This window comes from Camarhynchus parvulus, chromosome 5, assembly GCF_901933205.1.
Source record: "Camarhynchus parvulus chromosome 5, STF_HiC, whole genome shotgun sequence".
NCBI classification, from domain to species: Eukaryota; Metazoa; Chordata; class Aves; order Passeriformes; family Thraupidae; genus Camarhynchus; species Camarhynchus parvulus.
In genome coordinates, this window is record NC_044575.1 from 44,183,668 (window position 1) to 44,207,217 (window position 23,550).

At 38.9% G+C, this 23,550-nt stretch overlaps 1 protein-coding gene across 2 annotated transcripts; it reads left to right on the forward strand.

The window, feature by feature from the left end:
- The first annotated feature begins 465 nt into the window (after positions 1–465).
- ZC3H14 (zinc finger CCCH-type containing 14) lies at positions 466–21,592 on the forward strand. Of its 2 annotated transcripts, XM_030949539.1 has the most exons (17): positions 466–568; positions 1,320–1,362; positions 4,607–4,721; positions 7,647–7,687; positions 7,836–8,031; positions 8,375–8,789; positions 9,412–9,572; positions 10,646–10,746; positions 11,376–11,531; positions 12,979–13,053; positions 13,495–13,651; positions 15,183–15,397; positions 17,508–17,628; positions 18,524–18,660; positions 19,682–19,776; positions 20,601–20,707; positions 21,313–21,592. In XM_030949539.1, exons 1-17 carry the CDS (start codon positions 533–535, stop codon positions 21,317–21,319), a joined length of 2,178 nt encoding a protein of 725 aa, XP_030805399.1. In that variant the 5' UTR covers positions 466–532; the 3' UTR covers positions 21,320–21,592. The 2 variants fall into 2 exon arrangements, with proteins under 2 accessions (XP_030805399.1, XP_030805398.1); XM_030949538.1 differs by lacking the exons at positions 20,601–20,707; positions 21,313–21,592 and having other exon boundaries at positions 19,682–20,564.
- The last annotated feature ends 1,958 nt before the right edge of the window (positions 21,593–23,550 follow it).

Below are 23,550 nucleotides of genomic sequence, written 5' to 3' on the forward strand. Positions count from 1 at the left end.
GGTCTCCTGTTCTTGCTCTCAACACATAAGCCTTTTTGTTATATTTTCTCTCTCCTACCCTGATGAAAAAGGAGGTGACAGAGGTTGTGGTGGGCAAAAGGAAACCTATATAGCTGTAGTGTGATATTATGAGTTACTTGAATACTTTTTGTATAGCTATACCACAATTTATTTGTTTTTTAACAGATAACAGAGTATTCAATTTGTGTAATTCTCGGGGAAGAGCATTAATATTGGAATAACCCAGCAGCTGTGTTCTGGCATTCAGAGTTAAGCGGTTCCCTGTGGGCCGGCCCGGAGCAGCACCTGCGGCCCCTCAGCCCCGGCTCCGCCCGCCGCTCCCTCCTCGGCCCCGGGGTCCCGCCGCGCTGCGGCCGCCGCCCGGCAGGGGGCGGTGCTGGCGGAGGCCGCGCGCAGAGCCCGAGCGGCGCTCGGTACCCGCGCGGGCGGCGGTGGGAGCCGGGCCCGGGGCCGCGCGGGACGGGCCGGAACGGAACGGAACGGGACGGGCCGGGGGAGGCTCGGCGCGGCCATGGAGATCGGCACCGAGATCAGCCGCAAGATCCGGGTGAGACAGAAGCAGCCGGGTCGCTCCCTCCGCCCGCGGCAGGAGGCCGGGCCCGCGTGTGGGGGCAGGCCCAGCCGGCGGCTGAGGCACCGGGCTCCGGCCGGCCCCCCGTCACTGCTGCCGGCCGCGGGGTCTTTCGGCCTCGGGACTCTCCGGGGAGGGCGGGAGCAGGAGAGTCGTTTTTGTGGGAAGCGGAGTCGGGGCACCCCTGTCTCCCGACGGGCAGCTGCCAGGTGCCGTCGGTGTCCCGGGGCTGCCACTGTCGCCCCGCAGAGCCCGCCCGGCCCCGGGGCTGCCCGGGGGGTGCGCAGCTCGGTCGGGTGGGAGCCCCCGGTACCGGTGGGGCCTGTCAGCCGCTCCCACTCGGCGGTCGCAGTTTGGAAATCCCGGCAGGTTTCTGTTTGCCTGCTGAGCTGGGAATTATCTTTTATCAAAGCGACTTAGATTCGTTTTCTTTGCACCTTATGAGTCCGGGTGGTCTGTGCTTAAAAAAGGACAGCTGGGACTTGGAGGTTGGATGGTAGCGCAGGAACTGGTCTATACGGTGGAGAGAGTGAGATTCCGTTACTCTGCTGTCAGCCCCTCGCTGTTAAAACGTCCTATCCTGAGAGTAGAGAATAGGAAAATTTTAACGTGTTAAATCAATGTGCTCAAATAGTAAATGAGAGGAACTTTGCTAAGCCTCCCACGTCTTTGCAGTTAGAAATACTTTGTTGATCCATCCCTTAAATAATATTTCATTATTTTTTAGGGTGCTATAAAAGGAAAGTTACAGGAGCTGGGGGCTTATGTTGGTAAGTTTTGCCATGTGTTCAGCAATCTTCTCTAGATCATTTCTGTTATGTAGGAAAAAACCCAGCTTAGCTAATGGAACTTACTGTTACCTGTGTTATTGCATACAGAAGCCTTAAGCATGAGAAGAAATATCTGAAGTGCTGGACTAGTAAAAAAGAAAGATATATACTTCACAAGATATTATAGTAAGCATAAGAGGAAGCACTATGTGAACATCAGTATATGAAGAACTAAAAGAAAACAACTAAGAAATCAGTCTAGTAGTCTTCCCCTTTAGAAATGGTGGCAAGGGATTTGAAAGAAAAACAAACCATGATGTGAATATCTAAGGAAATTTCTTTGAAGCATTAGGAGAAACATTATATAAAGCAAGAGCCTTGGAAATACAGCAGCAGGTAGCTGTGACCACTCTGAGATGGAATCAGTCTTTCTTAGGCATATTTTTAACAGCTCTTGAATTCAGGGTGAGGTGTCTGTTGAAATTAAGAGAGAGGACAAAGGTGAGTGAGTGACTTAGGAAATTAAAAGGCCAGGTCAGAAACATTATGTGGGACAAACCTTTAAAATGGAAGAGCTGCATTGAACTAATGATGATGAAATACATGTATCTGAATCTTAGAGGCAGGGGCAGATTTTATTTTGGCTTGTTGCAGGAGGGGTGAGCCATGCGAACATCTGTGGTCTTATTGGTTTGTTTGTTTTTTCTGAGCCCGGGAAGAAATGGGTTTTGCACTTCAGAACAGCTCTTTTCTGCAGCAGTAGAAGTTGGTAACTTAACACAGCATTCTGTTGGAAACAAAATACCTCAGTCCTGAAACTGCATTGTTGCTGTCTGTGATGCCTCTTGGATTTCAGGTGAAGAAAAAGAATTGAAAGCATAATATAGTGATCCTGTGAGTTGGAGAGCCAAGTTCAAAGTTTGTTTGAGCCCAAATTCATATTCTTTCCTATTTTAAGGGAGGCATTGTATTTATGGAAAAATGTATTGGCTCCATAGAAGGGAGTTACTATGAGCTGATATTCTGAAGTCAGTTGGTGCCTAGGAGCCATGTTTAGAACTTTTTAATTGTAAAATCATCTTTTTCACCATCTCAAAGCTTGTATTTTTAAGTAACTAATTTTTTTTGGTTGGTTGGGGTTTTTACCATCATTCCAGGTTTCAGTTTCTCAGTCCTTGATTCTTTGCTTTCTTCTGTACTTCTGAAATAAAAGTCTTTCTTGTCTCCCAATACTGAATACTGGTAGAATACTAGCCATCTTTGATTCCAGCTATGACTGTTCTTTCTTTGTTTGCCTTCTGTCTCTGTATTTAGAGGACAGGTTTCCTGTATTCCCTGGATCAGCAGACAATGTCTGCAGTTTCTTCTCAGTCAGCTTCTGAACTTCTTTAAATAACTTTGTATTCTTTATTGCTAAGTCTGTCTTGCCTTGGCCTCTTTTTTCTTTTTAAACCAAATTTCCAAATTTCTATGATTTTTCAGGTTTCTTTTCTTGACTAGAGTATTTTGGACAACTTTTAAAGTAATCTTTGTCAAAAACTCTCCATGTCTGCTTTCATGTAACTAGTAAAAAGTTGGTTCTCCATTATTCTAGCCTCTGCACAAGAACCATGCTTTTGTTTCTTTCTGTAACTGCTAATTCTTTTGTCTTGAAAACTCTTCTACAAGAAGATATTTTGAAACTAACTTGTTGTGTAGAGCTTACAAAGGAAATATTCATATATTTAAAGCAAGATGAAGTAAGTTAATTATTCATCAGCTAGGAAATTTTTCAAAAGGCTGTAGTTCTACATGCAGTTTAAGTTGGCATAAGCCAACTAAGTTACTAAGAAAGTTTCTACAGTTACTAAGAAAGTAGTAACTTACTAAGAAAGTAGTAACCTCCGTCTTCTATCATACTGTTACATGTAATTGTGCTAACTTATGCTTTTATCTGTACTTAAAATATCTTCTTTACTTTGTCATGTGTTGAACCACCTGAAGAACTTACCATGTTTAAAAGTAGTTTGGCCAATAAATAAAATTCATTCTAAGGTCCTTGTGCCGCCTGAAGTTTGCAGTGAAAAAGAAACCCAAACAAAGCAGCAACAACAAAAACTGAAACAAACAAAAAGCCACCAAAAAGAAGTGAGGGTTTAAGCTTGGAATGGGTTATGTTCAGCCAGTTGAGTAGTGGTAGTGCAGGTACAATGTGTGAATGGTATTTTTGTAGTCTAGGGGAGAGAGAAATTATTTACAGTGTACATAGGTATAGAAGAAAGGCAATTCCTTTCATTTGGATTTTGATTCGTATTTTTCATTTTTTAGATCTTTTTAGTGTTGTGTTCTGTCTTAGCTTGATTAAATAAGCACAGCTCTATCAGTACCTTGATTCAGATTCATAATTTGAGGTATTTCCCAGCTGTTTGCACTTACTATTGTTATGATCACATGATGCCGTGGAGTGGGATTGGAGAGCATGAGATGTTTGATTAAACTAAATTGAAGGCAGTGCTCAAGAAGCACAACTAATGCCTTTGAGCAACAGTTGTGGCAGTCAGTCCTTCAGCAGAGGCCAGAGCTAGGCCAAAGTGAAATACCAAACACCAAACTCCCCAACCCCTTAATGTGGTAATGTTGGGCTCTAAGTACCTTCCTGTGCATTCTGAGGAGTGGGAGTGCTTTGTAATGCAAGGAAATGGGTTTCTCACTGTGCATGAAATTGCATGCATTACAGAATAGAAATTCAGTCTTGAGGTTGCTGGGATTTGTTTTATTTTTGTAGGTAGAAAATCTGGAAGTTAATACAGTTTTGATTTGTTCAATGCACATACCAGAAATGGATATTTATTTGTTTAGTTTTTGTAACTAAAGGAAATTTAACAAGGGTAAGGTACTGTATTTGGCAATATTTGAGGTGATAAAAATATTGTAAATGTTTGCTAGTATTCAAGAAAAAGGATATAGGCAGCGGAGTGGCTTTCTTTTATTTTGTTCTTCTTTCCATTCTGTTTACTCCATTTTTAAATACACTGATCTTCAGCTTATGCTCTTGTGTAGTTGAGGATCTTTTATTCCTTGCTTGTAGATGAGACTTGTATTGAATCTCAGAGGAAATGGAAGTCTTGTTAATTTGCTTACCTAATCTTCTGCCTGCACAGTCTTTATAGTAAGACAGAAAGAAGATCGTTACTTGTTTAAAGATGTTTGCTATGTCTTCCATGATTTATTATACTTTAAAACAATGTATTTCTCTTTCTATTAGATGAAGAGCTCCCTGATTATATTATGGTTATGGTGGCCAATAAGAAGAGTCAAGAGCAGATGACAGAAGACCTTTCCCTTTTCCTTGGAAACAATACTGTCAGGTTTACTGTCTGGTATGTTTGCAAGCTGCTTGTCACACTTCTTATCAGTAGTGCAGGACTGCTTTCGATAAGTGACACCTGACATTTTAAAAAGTTATTTATCTTCCCATTATGTAATTTTCATTAATAAAAACGTCTACTTTGCATGTCTAATAAGTACATTAATTTTAGTCTGTCAGCAATTAGGCTTTTGAGGTGATAGTTAGATGGCAAAGGACTGGAGGACGTATTTGTTTATAAGCCAGTCAGATTTGTAAATAAAGTGCTCAGATAAGTGGGGGCTGTATGTTGACTTAAAATTATTCCTGCAAAAGCCCCTGTGAGCATGAGAGCATTGTTCACTGCAGTTAGATGTGAAGGACCAATCTGTTGCTTTTATGCTAACAGTGCTTCAGGTTGCTGTGCATGGGAATTACTATATCAGGGCAGATGAGCAGTGGATCTAATTCTGTGTACTGTCTTTGACAAGGCTTAACGCCAAATGCTTAGGTATTCCCACCTCTCAGGCTATTTATTTATTACCACCACCCGACTCCAAAAATCAAAAGTAGAACCTCAGAATTACTGTGAACAGGACAAGTTAGCAACACTTCAATTCTGCTGTCAGCTCCTGACAGTGTAGATTGATTTATTCCATACTGCATGACAAATTTAGTCATGCATTTTCTAATACTGAATTTGTTTTACAGTAGAGACCTGTAAGTAAATCCATATTTCAGACATTTGACTGTAGAGATTTTGTTGCTTTCAGAGTTATGTATTTTTTCAAGTTAATCCTATTTCTGAATCTCCTACCTAATAGAGCTTAAAAGATCATTATTTTGTTTTGTGTAGATGAGAAAAATACTAAAATTTTTTCTCTTTTTCAGTTTGCTTTCTTTGGCATATTCATACTGACATTACGTTCTGTTCCAATATTTCTTATATGTAATTACTTCCTATGAGCTTTTCTGTTATTGAATAGCAGAGAGAAACATTTTAGAAGTTGGCTATGTTATGAAATTGTAAATACTGACAAAAAAGGAAAAATAGTTCCAGCTATTACATTCACTGTATTAGCTATTTAAACTGATGGGTTTCCAGGTGATAATGTAACTTGTGTGGATATAGTTTGATTTTATTCAGACAGGTTTCATTTTTCTCCTGGCATTTGTCAAAAATATAATAGAGGAGTGCAATTAAACATGGACCATTTTTTTGAAAACTGCGCTGCCATTTCTTTGCTGCCTCTTGTGGCCTGCCTAGGTGCAGCTTTTGGGTTTCAGTGTATCAGGAAATCATGCAGTTGTCTTTCTCATAGTAGTTTTGGAAATCAGACGGATCAGTGAAGTTTACAAGTGGATGAGAATGTAGCTCCTGTACTATGGTTTTGACTGAATCCTCATATACAGTAAAAAATAGTGTCGCAGAAAACACTTTCAGGGCTTTGTAAATTAAATGAAAAAGTAAAAAAATAATAAATATGTAGAGAAAGCAAATTTCATCAAAGAAATCAAGATCATTTTATATATTTATATTTTAAATGATGTATTGACTATATGCACATATACCACCAGCTGGTTTTGACACATGGTTAAATTTTAAACATAGTGACTGTTTTAACCCTACGTCAGTATTCTCATTTTTTATATATATATATGTACACACACACACACACATACATATATATATATATATATATAAATACGAACTCAATGTTACGAGTGTTCTATCAGGTACCGAAGTAGGTGTTGGTGAAAAGAAGACAAGATGAAACCTGTGAATAAGCTGTAAGGGAACTGGTGGAAAAGTATTACATAGCATTGTAGCTGGGACTTTTACTTCTTCTAAAGACAACTCAGAATGTATATGTTCTTAAATGTTGGCTAAATGCAGTACTCAGCAAGATCTGCCTTCCTTGGTTTGTCTCTGTAGCTGCTAATTTTGGGCCTTCTGGCAAAAGTTTTGCAGCAATTGTGACAAACCTGGCAATCATGCTGGTTGGCCACCACTTTTTACTCTGAACCAAGTGTCAGATCAGTTATTCTGAGGTCAGTGTGAAAACTGATCTGCATCACCAGAGCTCAGCTGACAAATGTTCTAGTGAAAACTCACAAGGAGAACAAGTATAAGCCTTCATTATACCCACATGCAGTCCTTTCAATATGTTCTTGTCCCTTAGCTAATTTCAAATATTCAGTCAAAATTATGGACTTGCCCGTTATCAGGTTTGAATACCAAGTAAGATATGAGTTTGTGTCGGGGTTTTTGCTTTCTTCTCTCTGTAATATGTGTTTGTTTTTGAGCAGTGTTATTGTATTAAAGCCACATAATTTTTTGTGTTACTTCAGGTTAGTGCCTTTTTCACAGGCAAAGGGCAAATTTGGTACTTTGCTGAGATATTTTTGCTTACCAGCACATCTCAGAGAGTGTTGTTGGTATATACAAAGCATGGTGGGAGAATCCTGAGAATCTTACATACTATGAGTTATATACTGTTTGAGTTTGTACTTACAATTATGTTTAACTCTACTGTGTAATTAAAGTTTCATATGCAAAGTAAAATTTTAGGCTATGCTTTAGGCTTCTGGCTTCGGTTTTTTGAATCTATTTTTTTGATACTTAACTCCATTGATTGTAGTGAAAGGTGGATAGTATTGGCTTTGAATATGTAAACCAACTAAATGCCAAAAGTAGATGATGTGATGAATACTCTACCTGGATGTGCAAGACATATAGGAGGCAAGGTACTTTAAGCCTCCCTTTTGAGGTTAAACATACTGTGGTTGATGGAAAGAGAAGTTTTAAGGGTGGAAAGGCAGTGAGTTTCTGAAAAATGATTAGTTTCTATCTATCTCTAGACAGATATCTCTGTCTTTATTAGTCTGAATGTAAGTTAAAGTTTTTTATTTCTCCTTTTTCTCTTTTGCTTCCTTCCCTGTCTGCTGTCTATTTCAGGCTCCATGGTGTTTTGGATAAGCTGCGATCCGTGACTACTGGTAAGTAAGAAAATGAAATTTTGAGTGAAGGGAGGCTTATTTTTTCTGTGTAGTATTATATGCCTGAGTTGAAAAAATATCTTGTCTGTTTCGTTAATTTTTTGTTTATGTGGTTTAATGTAAAAGTGAAAGGTACCTGTCTCCACAGAACCCACCAGTGTAAAATCTTCAGAATCTAATATCTTTGAGAGCAACCTGCCTTCCAGCAAAAGCAGTTCATGTGTGAGTGATGAGAGGAGGCGGGAAGATATCTTGCCCCCTCTTGCAGTGTCAAGCACTCGGACTGAAAGAAATGACTCCAGAGTTTCAACCAGCTCACAGGAGCAGAGGAACACTGCTTCCAGGTGAGGCTGCTGGCTACTTCCTAGCACACCTTCAGGCATCAGTAGTTGTGTGAGTGTAGTAGCCATTCTAAAGAGTACAGACACTTGGAAAGATACAAGTACTTTTGAAGAGTAAAGCATTGCTACAATTTGTTGTACAAAAAACATTAAATCAGAACTCAGTTCTTTAAGCAACGTAGCTTAAAGATTAGATTAGGGCTTAGATTAATTAACCAAACTGAAAAATATCAGTGTGTTAAATTTGCATAAACAGTAATACGTTAATGATTCTTGATTAAAAGACAATTCTCATTTTCCAGGACTTGACTTGCAGATAATAATTGGTGATTTCTTTTTTAATCAGGCAGTCTTGTGAAGATGGTTCTGCATCCCGCTTAACATCTACGGTCAAGCCTTTGAGGGAATTGTCACCTTCTGAAGCTGTAATTGACATTAAACCTGAACCAGATGATCTTATTGATGAAGACCTAAACTTTGTGCAGGAGAATCCTTTGTCACGGAAGAAACCTATTGTGACTGTAACTTACGGTTCCTCTCGTCCCTCGGCCGAGATCTACCGGCCCCCAGCTGTCAGGAGTGCAGATGGCAACGTTCACAGATTGTCACAGCAGGGCAGCCTGCAGGGGAGCTGCCAGTTAGACACACAAGGCTGCAGGTCTTTGGAAACAGGCCAGCTGTGCAATCCAGAAGCATTTGGCAGCTTAGCAGAAGGTCACAGACCCACCTCCAAACTCGGTGCTGATAAAGTGGGCAGTGAGGTTGGTACAACCTAAACTATTGTTCTTGTTAGGAACCTGAATTGCTATGTCCGCTTCAGGAAAATCTTGACCTCAGAGAAATCAAAAGACTTCTGTCACTGGTACCAGTAGGTTTGAGATTTCATCCTTTGAGTCCACTGGTAAAAACAGATGGCATAATTTGACATAATTTTCTGAGAGCTTGCTGCATCTCAGAGTTAATTACCATGTACATCTTTGTCATATTGACTTGGACTAACAGGTTAGCACATTATTGAGCTGCATATGATGAATCAGAAATTATCATTCTGATCTTAAGATTATCTAATCAGCATGATTTTCCCTAAGTGCTATGTGTACCCCTAGCTTTACACAGTCCTGTAAATCAGAATTTTTGACATACAGTTTATTAGCCCAGATACATTGATGATGAGGAGGATTATTGTTACTATTCTATTTAGAACCATGTCAGTTAAGAATCCTTTGGGATGGATGTAAATGTGTCTGATTTTCATATTACCCAGAGCAGTCACTTGTCCAACTGGAATAGAAGTTCTCCATCTCCTGGCTCCAGGTGGAATTGCAGTGCTTTCTTTGCTGGTTTATGCTAAATGAGCTGTTTTGCCTGCTCTGTACGTTGTAGGAGGAAAGCTCCAGGAAGAGACGGCTGCCTGTTGTAAGCTCGGTAGTCAAAGTGAAAAAGTTCTGTAATGATGGAGAAGATGAAGAGGAAGAGGAAGACTATGGATTGCGAACAGGAAGCATCTCCAGCAGTGTGTCTGTACCTGCAAAGCCAGAAAGAAGGTACTGAAAATCTCAGTGTTTCTGAGTTTTCAAGAATTAATACAATGAATGAAAACTTTGGAAATGAGGAAAATAAGTTTGCACTTTCGAAAATTGACAGACAAAATTTAGTAAACACTTCTAATATTTTTTGTACTATCTCACAACTCTGTGCATGAGATGCCTGTTTATGCAACCCTTTTGCCTTTGATTTTGTAACTTCTTTTCATTATTGCATGTAAGATGCAATAGAGTGTGATTTTTTACATTATTTGGGTGAAGCTTACTGGCAAAAGAACATTAATGTTGACATGTTTCAGACCAGGTATTTATTGTGGTAAAATAATTTTTCAGTAATTTGGTTTATTTTCAGGAATTTTTTTCTAACCAGTTATCACTTGTTCTTTAAGATGATTTCAACTTTTCAAACAGTCTTCAGAGGTTTTTCCTTTTTTTCTGCCCCCTAATTCTGTCCAAGTGTCAGGCATTAGTCAAAATACATATCTTTTGTATCTGAATTTTAACAATAGAATAAGAACATATAAACTAGAGAAGAGATGGTTCTACTGACCTACAGTGCTAGCTTGTATAAGATTTATTTTAAGCTAATACACTGTATTTAATTTACCTTCAGTACCACAGCACATTGGTCTGATTTAAGCTTCCTTATTGTTGATATTAAAGACAAGCAGAAAGCCTTTTTTTACAAATAATATGTTTTTGATAGAATCATTCTAATTATGCAGCTGGATCATATTTCCCAGGATGGCTGCATAATTATTGGTGCCAGCACAAATCTAGCAAGAGATAAGTGGTGGGCAGAGGTGGGAAGAAATTAATGCAGAGAGTGCCTTTCCATATGTAGCATGGTTTTACAGAAGCTTGAGAGGTGAAATCACACATCTGGGCTTCCATTTTTTAGAGCATTTTGTGGATCCCCATCCTCTGAGAGAATAGATTAACTGAAAACTGTTTTGTATAAAATAATTGTAGATGATTTCTGTTAATATTATTCCTGTTGAAACAACTGTCTTTAACATGGATAGTGTTGCTGTGCAATCCATGTATGATTAATTTTTTTTTATTTTCTTTAGACCTTCGTTGCCACCTTCAAAACAGGCCAATAAGAATTTAATACTGAAAGCGATCTCTGAAGCACAAGAATCAGTTACAAAAACAACCAATTATTCCACTGGTAATTAGCATTGATTTTGCTTGTGTTAGTCTATAATATTTCCATATTCTCTTGTATAAATCCAAGCTCAAGAAATCACTTCGAGATAAGACAGAATGCTAAATTGCAAGTCATTTATACTTGAGGGATTTACTGTGTCTTGTTTCATTACATTGATGTTCAGTGATGAATTATGAAAACATAAATGAGGGAGAGGGTCTTTTTGAACCTAAGTGATTCTATGAATCTGCTGCCATTTTTTTGTATTTGCAAGCGCTTCAGCAAAGGGTAATTAGCATCATATGAAGAGACATATTGATGATCCATGATTATTTATATGAAAGATGGAATGAAAAGTGATTTCAAAACTATCAGAAAGTACCACATTAATTGTATGTAGAAGTGGGTGAATGAATATTTTGCTGTTGTAACTCTGATCCTTCTCATGTGTTTTGAGGTGCCATAATAAGAATTTTACACGTAGCTAAAGAGGATTTTTGTGGAGACAGATGCTTGGGATTTTTTTTTTTTTTGTGTGTGTGTGTGTGTAGGAATTTGTGCGAGTTATTTTAGCACAATATATCTACAAACAGTACTATTGTGTGATTGGGTAGTATGTAAATGATTTGCCATTGTTCCTCTATTTAAAGTTCCACAGAAACAGACTGTTCCAGTTGCACCAAGAACTCGAATTCGCCCAGAAGAATCACAGTTAGAAGTAATTCATGTGCAAAGCAGACTGCCTGTTCTGAGTTCTCAGCTTCAAGTAGAAGAGTCAAAGGAGCAGACAGCTGAAGAAATTCAAGGTCATCTGATAATATTTTTCCAGAATTTATACTAGGGAATATGATTTTACAAGCTGAGCAGAGAAAAGGAAAGTAATGCTTTTAATTTTTAAGTCTGCATCAGAAGTTGCATGCAGAACTGCGCTGAAGACCATGCAGTTTTCAAAAGCATGGCTGTCAGATAGATTCATGTATCCAAACACAGAACCTCAGAGGAATTAATCAGTAAGCAAAGAATGTTACAGCTCTGTGGCATGTCACTGAAGAATAATTTTGCATAAGCACTTACATTTGGATAGCTTCTCTTTTCCCCATCTTTTGTACATTTTCCTTAGTATCTTGTAGGAGTAATTCTGTCACAAAGCTTAAGTGAGAGTGAAGATACTCTAGAGTATTTAGAACAATTTTCCAGCATATGAAGTATTAAAAGATTCTTTCAACACGTGGTTTCCGCACAAATGGTTATTAGTGTTTTATTTTTATTCTTCAGTTTAAATATAAGAATATTCTCTTTGCTCTTACAGGATAGCTGATACCAGGCTAACTGTGTCACCTTTGGTTTTTACTTCTGTTTTGAATCTCCTAAAGGGCATAATACTTAAAAGCAATCAAAGTGCCTTTTCAGCATGGTTTTCTTATAGGGGATAGGGGATTGTCTTTGTTAGTCACAAGGAATCATCGAAGTAAGGCAGGAGAAAAAATACTTCTATAACAAGTACTTAGTTTATACTTGCTAAGTGTTTAGATATTTGGATAATGAATAAAATTTGGTTTTGAGTAAGATTTTTATTACATCATCCTATGATCATTGTAAAGGAATGGTAAACATTCATTATTTTAAAAAGATTTTTGCAGTTGCTTATTCCTCATATAGATGTATTTGGAATCTTTCTGCCACCCTAAAGTATGTGAGAAAAAGCTTTATCAGCCTTTGAATTAATGCACAGAAAATAATTATGCTAAATATTTTCACTCTTTTGCCATTGAAATGGAAATGACCGCTTGCTTAGGAAATGTACAGAAAGCAAAAATAAATTTTTAAGCCATATCTCAAATGTGGAACAATGCTGCTCTGATTTGCTTTAGCTCTTTTAAGAAGATTGTAAAGTAGTCCCTTGCTACTTGCTTTCCTCTGTGTGTGTTCTCTGAATGGCCAACTCCTCTACAAATGAGGAGGAGGAGCTTGGCCTTCATCAGTTTCTGTGCCCACAGACCTCATTTGTACTGAGCAGCGATTATGGGAGCGAGTAGTGTCCTACAGTACTTAGATTTTGCCATGTTACTGTTCCTGAAACAATGGGAAAAGGATTCATAATAATGAGAATGGCTTTTAAAAATGTTAAAAGTGTGAATGTTTTTGTTGTTGATTTTTTTAATCAAAAGAATTAAGAGAGTGTGCCTCAGTTCTCTAATCTATAGTTTCATGTTAACATGCTGTTAAATATGCTTCTTATTGCTGTTTTTTTAGGAATTGAACAAAAGGAGCTCTCTTGTCGGCTTCAGATTGATCCTATGATTGAAGATGCCTTGCAAGTGTCTCAGGGTAAGTCTTGTGATCTTTTATCTTGACATCTAATATTACTGGCCAGTGAATGTTAAGATACTCCTTTTCAATTAATTATACTGATTTCTACAATTATCTAGTTTCTACATCTCTAAGGAATGAATGCATTACATTAGTGTCTGTTCAGGGGATGAGAGATTTGGAGGGGGGGGTTGCACTCTCTCCAAAGCTGTTTCAGCATAGCTGTTCCACTTATAAAATTTACTGATCTGACCTAATATGGCTTATGGGTTCTGCGGATCCACCTCCGTGGAATTAACAGGGAAGTAAAAACGTTTACTGGAAACTACTCCGAAGAAATTAAAACAAAGTAAGATTAGCTTAGTGACCATGTAAATTGATATTAGGAATATGCTATAAGTTAAGAGTACAACTGCCACCTTATTTTACTCCTTTCTATGTAATTTTCTCCCAATGCAGATTACTGTGACCCAGAGTCTCTGGTGCACTCAGATACTCGCTCATTCATCCTGAAGAAGCCCAGGTTGTCAGAGGAGATGGCATCACAGAATCAGCAGCTGGGGAAGAAGGGCACAGAGGCAGTGCGAGTTCACTCAGGACGTCTCATACAGACACGGTGAAAAGCTACTGCATTTAGGAGGGTTGCTAGTCAAATTGCTTGTTTGTGGTTTAGATGGAGCCATTTGGTCAGACTTGTGCTTTGTCAGTTCAGTCAGGAGGTGTGAAATCATGCAAAATGGACTGACTTTGAATAGCAGGAGAAAAAAAGCAGGGGCAAAAAACCTCACAGGAATCTTTCTCTAGGAAAATAATCCTAGGGTCAACTGTAGCTTGAGCAAGTCTTTGATTTGCAAGAAAGAAGAAGGAGCTGAAAGTACTGCTCTTCTGTTTTGATTTCTGAAATCTTAGTCAAGTAACCATTTTGCTTAAATTGCCTTTAGTTTTATACCTGTTTCACCCTTGGATTACATGTCTTAAGAAACATCTTTTAACATAGTATTGAGTGTGGTGAATCCTGGACAATGATTTAAGGCTCCTTACTGGAGAGTTTGACCAGGAGAAGCTTAAAGTTCATGTCAGCTTCAAATGAAGTTCCAGGTAACAAATAGTCCTACCTGTTAAAAGTTAAAGCCACTCTGAACAGCATGATGAACTTCATCACCTGGGCTGCTGTGCTTGAGAATCTGCTGGTGTTTCCTTTCTGCGAGTGGCTTTCAGCAGCCTGTGTAAATTGAAAACAAAACCAACACTGAGCAAACAAATCCAAAAGGATAACCTGGCAATATCACAGTTGAAAGCTGTGACTGTGCTATAGGAGAGAGGTAAATTTTTGTATGTGAATAGGTCAGTTTCTGACTGCTTCAGTCTGAAAGTTCTAGCTCATTATGTTATTCATGTTCTGGTTTCTGTCCTCTTAAAGGCATTCTACAGTGTAGTTGCTTTTAGCCTCACTTCATAGGGAAGCAAAGTTTATCCCCTTGCTGTTTGTCTAAGATGAGAACTCCACAGTTCTCCAAATACTTAGAATCGCTTGTCATTCAGGAAATCCCTGAGGTGAAGTAGATGGGATGATGAAAGGCTGGAGAAAATGTATGTGTTCCCTGTTTTAATGCTCCTTCTTATCCATGCTGACTACTGTCAGATACAGGACACTAGGCTATTGGTGTCTGACCTTTTAGTCTGGCTGAGTGTCAAAGTTCTTAGTATCAGTATTGCAATTCTCTCATCCTAGTTCTAAAAACTTTTATACCACTTGTTTCATAATGTGCTTTTCAGTAATTTTGAGGAGACACATTTGGTGTGTTAAAAGATTTGTAATTCCAAGAATGGTATTTGCTCTCTTTCTCTGCCTCAAAACTGCAAATTCCACAGGATTGACTGTTGGAAAATGGGTTTTTGGATCTGTCTGTTGAGCAGAGTGTAGCAAACTGAACTTGTACCTAGAGCTGTAGTTCTTATTAGTGCCTCAGGGAGACTAGAAGTCCAACTGCTAACTGGAGTGCATTACCAGTAATTGCTAAAAGGTCTGTTACTGCTTGACTCCCCATAGATTAGCTTGTACTACTTTCACTTACTACCACAGCTCACATTCACTCAAATCTCTTGAGTCAGAAAATGTAAATTTCCTGCATTTCTTTGTTTGATAGAGACCAGCCAGAGAAACCTGCTAGTCCCAAGTTCATTGTGACACTGGATGGCGTGCCCAGTCCACCAGGATACCTCTCTGATCAGGAGGAGGAAGAGATGTGTCTAATGGAAGGATTGAAGCCAGTTACCCAGCACATGTGTGCTGGCAAAGGATTGAAAGGTCTTCGAGCACAGCAGATGCAGATTGTAACCAGGCAGCTGGAGAACTGTGATGGTAATTATACTGACCAACAGGATGTAGCCTTGCTGTGCTGCTTGAGCATGGCTACACCTCCTGGATATATCATTCTTAAGAAACCAAAGTGGTGGTGTTTATTCTTCAAATTAGAGCATTCTTTAGGCAAATGAAATCTGGGAGTTCAGTGGGACCCTATCTTCAGAAGCCTTTGTCTTGGAATACTAGAACAATATGGTACATGGTAGTTCTCCACACATCTTAGTATTGATAAAATTTGGTTGGATTATTTTAGTTGGTTTTGTTTGTTTGTTTTGGTTGATTGGTTTGTTTGTTTGTTGTTGTTTTGTTCTTTTTGTTTTTTTGCAAATGTAGTTGGTCTTCATTGCCAGAAATCTGCCCTTCTGGTTGACCTGTTATAATTTGTCCCTGTGCTGATGGACAGGTGATGTTACAGCTAACACACTGACATGCCTTGAACTTTTAAAAATATGTCAGATGGTATTCATGTTTCTGTCGAGGATTGTGACACCAGAAGGAGCCCGGTAGTGTAAGGTGTTGGTAGAGTCCAGTGGGCTAGCACCTGAAAGCAGAACTTTACAGTGCATGATTTTACATGAAGGTTTCTATATTCTCTTTCTAGATTTCTTTTGAATAACATGGGAACTTGCTTGCTGAACCACATGCTTGAATTGTTTAGAATGCTGACATGATCATGAAAAACACAGAGGCTACTGTTTTGTCATAAGGCCTGTTGAATACATGCTTGAGGGCTGTGCTTGGATTCATGGTTTTTTACTTAGCTTTCTTAAGAAAATAAGGATCTTTATTTTCTGTAGTAGCAGTGTATCCAAATTTCTGAACTAAATAAAGAATACTGTTTGGTGCTGTACTGAAAACCCTTAAATTGCATGGATCCAACTGTAAATGTGTAATGCAATTATGAGAGCACCATAGCAAAAGATCTTTTAAGTCCATGTCTTTTCAGTTCCCTGGCTGCAGAAGTACTGCACATATCTTAAAGATTAAGGGAATGTTGTGTATTCATGCACTTTACTAGCACAGAGAAACAGTTGTTGGAATACTTCCTTGCAAATCCATGCTTTGCTGTGTGTAGCAGCCTCAGACTCCTCACCAAGGCTGTTAGGTAGAGGAGAGTGTTGCCAGCACAGTCCTAGCTCTGTTAAGGATTCCTGTGAAGTAGCAGGGACGGCACTGAAGCTCACACACAGTCAGATCCATGTGGAAGTGATCTGTACGAGCCGGTGTGGTCCTACAACAGGATGGCATTATTTGGCTTTGGTGGGTTGCAAGGAGAAGGCATAAATGAGGCTAAGGATGGAATGAAGCTGGAGCAATTTGTGTCATCAGTGGGATCAGAGAAGGAAGTCTAGGCAGTGCTGGAAAACTTTGAAAAGCCAAAGGTTTAGGCAAACTTGGGAAAATGAGACAACAGCAACATATGTACAATTGTCTGAATTTGGAGAATAAGGTTTTCTAAGCAATTTAAATAGGAGAAAGTCAAAGTCCCATGTTTCTGTAAGGATAGTGAAGGTATGGAATGTTTCAGCTTGGAATTTCTTAAAATACTTTTTGGATTAGAGTCTGGGTTCAGGTAACTGAAATGTCTTAACAAATTACACAGAAGTGGTTCTTTTTCAGTATATGCCCCCATAATAATAAATCTGATTATCATAAAAATTGATTTTTAACTTTCATCTCTTGAAATAATTTTCTAGAGTAAAAAATATCTTGGAGAAAGAAACATAGCTCTAATTAACTCATGGCTCAGCAGAACAGTCATAACTCAGGTTCAGTTGGGATCATTGCCTTGTCTGTCCAAATCTTTAAATCAGTTCAGATTGAAAAAGAAAACTGATTTATTTTGCTTGTAAACAGTGCAAATTTTATGATTAAGCTGCCAAAAGGCAGCCGTCAGTCTAGTATTATGACTTTCCATGTTATGGTTTTGGAAATTTTCTTCAGAAAATACGATGTACATAAACTCTTACTGTCATGATTTTTTTGATTAAGAGAGAATAGAAGTACAGTGAATTTTTATTATGCTAGATTGTTTACACCAAGTTGCATATAGAATCATAAAGGTCCCAGCTTGGGGTTGTTTTTTTTCTTCTTTCTTACCATCCAGTGGAAATGGAAGACTTAAGTATGCTACAAAAGCAGGAGAAGGTGCTGGAGCGCTGCAAGTACTGGCCTGCCTGTAAAAATGGAGATGAATGTGTGTACCATCACCCCACACTACCTTGCAAGTGAGTAGTACAGAGCTCATCTACTATTTTGATTTTCATTCCAGTGCTGCAAACTTCTGCTCTGTGTCAGTAAATATTCCAAGGCAGCACAAACCTGTCAGGGCAGGATCAGAGCTAGATTATCACACTGTTACTCCTTCTGTTTTCTGCCCCTCTCCTAAGTGTCAGAACACAGGGATGGCTGCTGCACCCTTGCAGAAGAAAACTTTAGTTTACAGTACAGGCTGGTGTTCCTGAGTTGCTTGAAGATGCAGGAATTAGCATCTTAAAAGAATAGGCCAGCTGTTACAGTGCTTTTGAAGGTTAGGTTATTGTTACATAGTAATACAGTGACTGAGTTTTGAATTTGAAAGAGAAGGTGAACTCCTGAATGTGCCCTGTGCCTTTGACTTCTCTTCCATAAGCAGGAGCAGTCCAGGAAAACAGTGCCTGTTTTGAGGTAACTCTTACCAGATTGGGTAATGTCAGTTACTTGGACATTTGAATTATCTTATAAAATCTGGTGTAACTAAATTCAAAATAAAACTCTTCAGAGAAAACCATGTTACTAGGGAACACTGCACCCCTCTCTGGGGAAGGTCTGATTTCACATTGCCTTTGTCACTCTGTGCTGCACAGTAGGAGGGACGTGTCCTGGCTTGCACCAAGGAGTTTGGGACCAAAGTGCCCTGAGAGTGAGGTGGTTCAGTTGTTCACTGCATGGAGGGGAGGTATACAGGAAGGGCAGCTGAGTGCAGCTGTGTGAGTGCACAGCTCGTGCACTACACCGTGTGCCCCACTTGGGAAGGAACTAAGACATGCCCCAGCCCTGCTGCACCTCTGGCTTTTGTGTGCAGCAGATGTTTGGGGATTTTGCTCCAAGTATGAGCTTTTTACTCAATTTTTTTTCCCTCAGACTTTTTCCTAACTGCAAATTTGCTGATAAATGTCTGTTCATCCATCCAAACTGTAAATACGATGCAAAGTGCACTAAGCCAGACTGTCCTTACACTCACGCCAGTCGACGAACCCCCCATCCATCTCCTAAACCAGGTGAGCACATCTTATTTTCTGAGCTTTCAGTGATAGTGCTAAAGAGACAACAGTATTTTTGGAAACAGAAACTGACAGTGATGAAAAAAAAAATTTTTTGCTTGAGTTGACCTACAACTCTTAGTGCAAGATGAAGAATAATAATCCAGTGTTACTGCAAGAACTGTTACCAGAAAAATCCTCCAATGCTCTTACGCAGGAGTCCATATGAAGGCTGTGCAAGGCCAAAGTGGTGACTTGCACAAGTTGTCTGTTTCTTTGAAGGGATTAGCCAGCACTGCAGTTTTGCTCAGATTTTTTTCTTAAATTGGACACATGTTGTACCGAGGGCTTGTGACACACACTGAAAACAGAGGCTCCTGCTTTTGAACATTTTTTTCATTAATGCTAGTGTAGGAGTGAAGTAGGTGTAGTGATAAGATGACTTTTGGGGTGAGGTTACTTGATGAAGGCAGTAGCTGTGTGATGTGGGTTGGTGTTGAGCCTTTGAACCATGCTGAGGTGCAGGGCCTTTACTGCATGATCTTTTGGAAGTAATTTAGCCCCTAGTCACAGTTCATGCAGTTTTATTACCTTGCCAGACCCCAAGCACAATGTGCTTGTCTTCTGTTATCATTTCCAGCAGCTCCTCCATATTTCTGGAAAGTGCAGTGCCTGTGCTTCTCAGTTTGGTCAGTTGAAACTCTAACAGGCTTCCTGCTGTCTAAATTTAACATCTGAGATTGTCTGCCTACCAGAATCTCTGTGCAATTTGCTGGAAGTTTTGCCTTGACCATGGTACTTCCTGTCCCGAAATGGTGAAAGAACCAAATTAAATGATTACCTAATAGCCTTGTTTTACTCCAGGATCTACTAACTGCATTGGGAAGTGCTGTCTCTATATCTTGCTGAATTTTGGTGTATTATAAAACGGAATTTTTAGCAGAAAGATTGATATATTTGAGATTGTGCAGAGCTGTCTTGAAAAGGCAATATATTCTGATCCAGACTCACTTCCTGATCTTTTTGTTTCTGCTATTAGCACCCGTGCCCACACTGTCCATACCCTCCAGTAGTCCACTGTGCAAGTTTTTTCCAGCTTGTAAGAAAATGGAGTGTCCATTTTACCACCCAAAAGTAAGATATATCTCCTATCTTCCTTCCTTTTTAGAAAGAGACTTGAAACATGCTACTTTGGGGCATGAAATGTTACCAGGATTTAACACTTTTTGCTTTTACTGTTCACATTTTAACTTTGCCTTGTAAGGAGAATACACAAAAGTAGTGACTTAAGGAATTTGGAAAATTATACTTTTAACTTACCTTTTTACCAAATGCTGCTGGGGAGCTTCAAACAGGCCATATCTCTTCAAAATATACCTAGCCAGGATGCTGGGACCTTTTGGGAAGGAATATGTCTCAAGACTCTTGAATCTTCCTTCACATAACTGCAACATGCAAAAACTTTAAAGATTGCCCAGTTACCCTAAATTTATTAATGTAATCTTTATACTACAGGAGTCTATTACTTGGGTACTTCTATAGAATTGTGTCCCTGCATCTAATGCCAGGAAGTGTAGTGCTTTTTTTCAAAATACCCATGCTCAGATAGTATTAGCCAGATATTCTGGCTTTTCTCCCCCCTCAGGTAATGGTGTGTCATGCTCCCAAGTTGTGCACAGAGATCAATTCAAGCTGAACTCTGTAAACTCTTGCGAGCAAAGGAATTTCCACAAGTCAGTGCAGTGGCAGTTTTGGAGCATGAAGTTCATAGTTGGTACTTCTTAAAAAGGATTTTTTGTCACTGGGTTGAGCTGGTTGCACTGGTGGAGGTGGGTGTTGGCTCAGTTGCAGGTGAGATGTGTCACACAGCAATACCAGGGTCACAGTGCATTTCAGCATGTTCAGGAGTTCAGGCAGCCAGCACTGAGCAGCCTCTTCTGAAATACTTTTGGTTTCAGCATTGTAGGTTTAATACACAGTGTACAAGACCAGACTGCACTTTCTACCATCCCACTGTCGCTGTACCTCCACGCCATGCCTTGAAATGGACTCGAACTCAAGCCAGGTGAGAAATACTCTAAACCTAACCAAGAAAAAGAAAAGGTGTGTTATGACATTAATGTAGTTTTACTCACAGAAGTAATGCGTGTGTGAGAAACAGCAAAGATGTATGAAGAAACATACCCCTTATGGGCAGCTTTCTTTTGAAGACAACCCTGTGCTGTTGTTTGGTAGTAGTTGTATAAACATTAACTAATGTGATGCAGGCCTGATAAACAAGTGCCCTGCAGCTGAGACAGAGCAGTCACTGGAATCCTGACCTGGACAGGTGGTGTTTTCTGAGTTGTATTTGAATAAAGCTGAAGATTCTTTTACCATTGTTTTATCTTATGTCTAAGCTGTCTTTTCCACAATAGGTTCAGCTGTTTTCTTGGAGTGTTTCTGGCAGAGCAGCTCCTTCCTGTCATCTGCCTGTGATTTCATAAACCAGTAGCAGACTTCCCAAAGCTGCAGCTATGGGCCTGCCATAAGGCTCATGTGATTTAATGATCCAATCTCCTCTGCAAAGGTTTTAACCATTAGAGGGGTAGGGCACAGAGCAATTCTCAAATCATCTTTACAGAGGGGCAGAATTGCTTCTTATGGAATTGTTTTTTACTTCCTCCTCAGTGAATGAATATGATACAGCCTGGGACTGAGCTTTGCCTTCTCTGGACAGTAGAGGACAGGAGGATCAACCACCAGGACACAGGATGCTAGGAAAGACTCATACATTTTGGACTTTGAATATACATTGTTTTCATAAAACGAGGTTGATTGCATACTTGAAATGTCTCTAATTTTCCAAGTTTGTAAGTTTGGACAATTTTACATTTTTTTTACGCTGTAAGAAAAAAACATCTGTGTAAGAAAAGTTTTACTTTAAGTTCCATTAAAAACCTTCAAAGCACATTTTGTGTTCTGTTTGTGTAATGTTCCTTGTTTAAGGGTTGGTGTGTTGAAGAATAAAGTATGGTAGCAGAAGCACTTAGAAAGCTTATTCCTGTGTTGGGATCATCCTGGAAGTACTTTTTGTGCAAGTGTTTGGTACAGTGCACATGGCTGCACTGCTGTCCCAGCACCCAGGGACTGGGTAAAGACAAATGCTTTGTCTTTTGGCTGTTGTTCCAGTGCAGTGGTTGTCACAGTCCTTCTGCTCTTTAAAATGGGAAAAAAAAAGACAAAGGAAACAAGCAGCTTCATAAGCCAGAACAATTAAAGAATTACTGATACTGATACTGTTCGCCACTTAAAAAGCCTATGAATTGCCACTTCACTTGAAAATAGATACTCTGAGATGTCTCCATTTATACCCAGAAGAAAGAAAGTACCACTGAACTTCTAAGGAATTCTTTTTTCCTTCTGAGCACACTGTGGTTTTCTCCTTACAGAAAAATAATGCACACACATGCCCATAAATACAGTTCAGTGATATTAAAATGATTAAAAGTGTTGAACAGTAACATAAATGCACTTTTTTATTAAATCTTTTTTTATATTTTGGGGAACTACATTTTCACAAAAATATACAAAAGAATTTCTTTTTACAAATATTTACATTCAATATCAGAAAAACAATGATAGCTACATATTTTAAACTTAAATTTGACAAATATAGTCTTGAATTCTGAAACTTAACACTCCAGGAAAAGTATTTTTAATTTTTTTTAAATGAAGTACTCAAAGTTCATATTCAAATTTTTAAAAATCTTAATTAATGCAAAATCTGACATTTAATTTTTATATATATATATGCATATATATATATATATATATATATATACTTTAAATAAACATACAACATTGTTACAAGAATTAGATGTTCATGGTGGAAACCAAAATGGAGTACACTTAAACCTGTGATCCATATAATAGGTGACCATACCTTTGGACTAGTTTAAAATACCTTTTTTTTTTTTTTTTTTTTTTTTTGTTAAAGCAAGAGGGATTATCTGACACACTCCATAATGAAACAACAAATCTGAACAGACAACTGCATTTTAAGCTTAAAGAACTACAGTAAAATATTTTTGTAGGGTGACCTGACAGGGGGCTGGAGAGGAGAGGAGAGGATGTGCTCTGGTGTTGCACAGAGCACTGCTGGAATGGGTTTCCAGATGAAAGACTGCAAAGAACATTATTTTTCTACAGAATTTCCCAATGCCTTCATTAGCTGTCCCTTGCAGAAATAGCTGCCACCATGAAGCTATTTTCCATGTGAGATGAGGAGACAAGAATTTGTAAGGGCAGCAGAAGACCAGGACCATCTCCATTGCTGCATTTCCACTGCTGTGCTGGGCTGTCACCAACCCACAGTGTTCAGTGTGAGAAAAGCTTTTCCTCTGCTAAAAACAGTGAACAAACCAAGCTACAAAGCTAAACCTGCATTTTTAAAAAAAATTAAATGGTTCTAATGCATTTACTTAGTTTGTTACATTTTCAAGTTATCATTTTGGGGTGGAGTGTATTCTAATACGGAATTTGACATTAAAAATGCTTTAGCTTGCTTCACAAATCAGTAATGCAGCTTTTCCAATACTTTATTCTGTATACCTATAACTGAACTAAAAAGCAGAAATTAAGCTAATTACCAGATACTGCTTAAAAAAATTAAGCTATTTTGCACCTGAAACCACAACACCAGGGTACATAGTAGCAAGAAAAGGAAAAACAGACCAGAAATGTGTCAAGTACTACCCAACAGCACCAATGTTTCACAAAAGTACAGGAAACCATTGTTATTTCATGCAATGTGTGTCTGTGTTCACGCCTGGAGTTCCTTTAGAAAGGATATTTACTGGATTCCAAAACAATACAGTGTCACACATGTCCTGGGTGCAACTGGTGGTTGAAAAAATCATGGTGTTA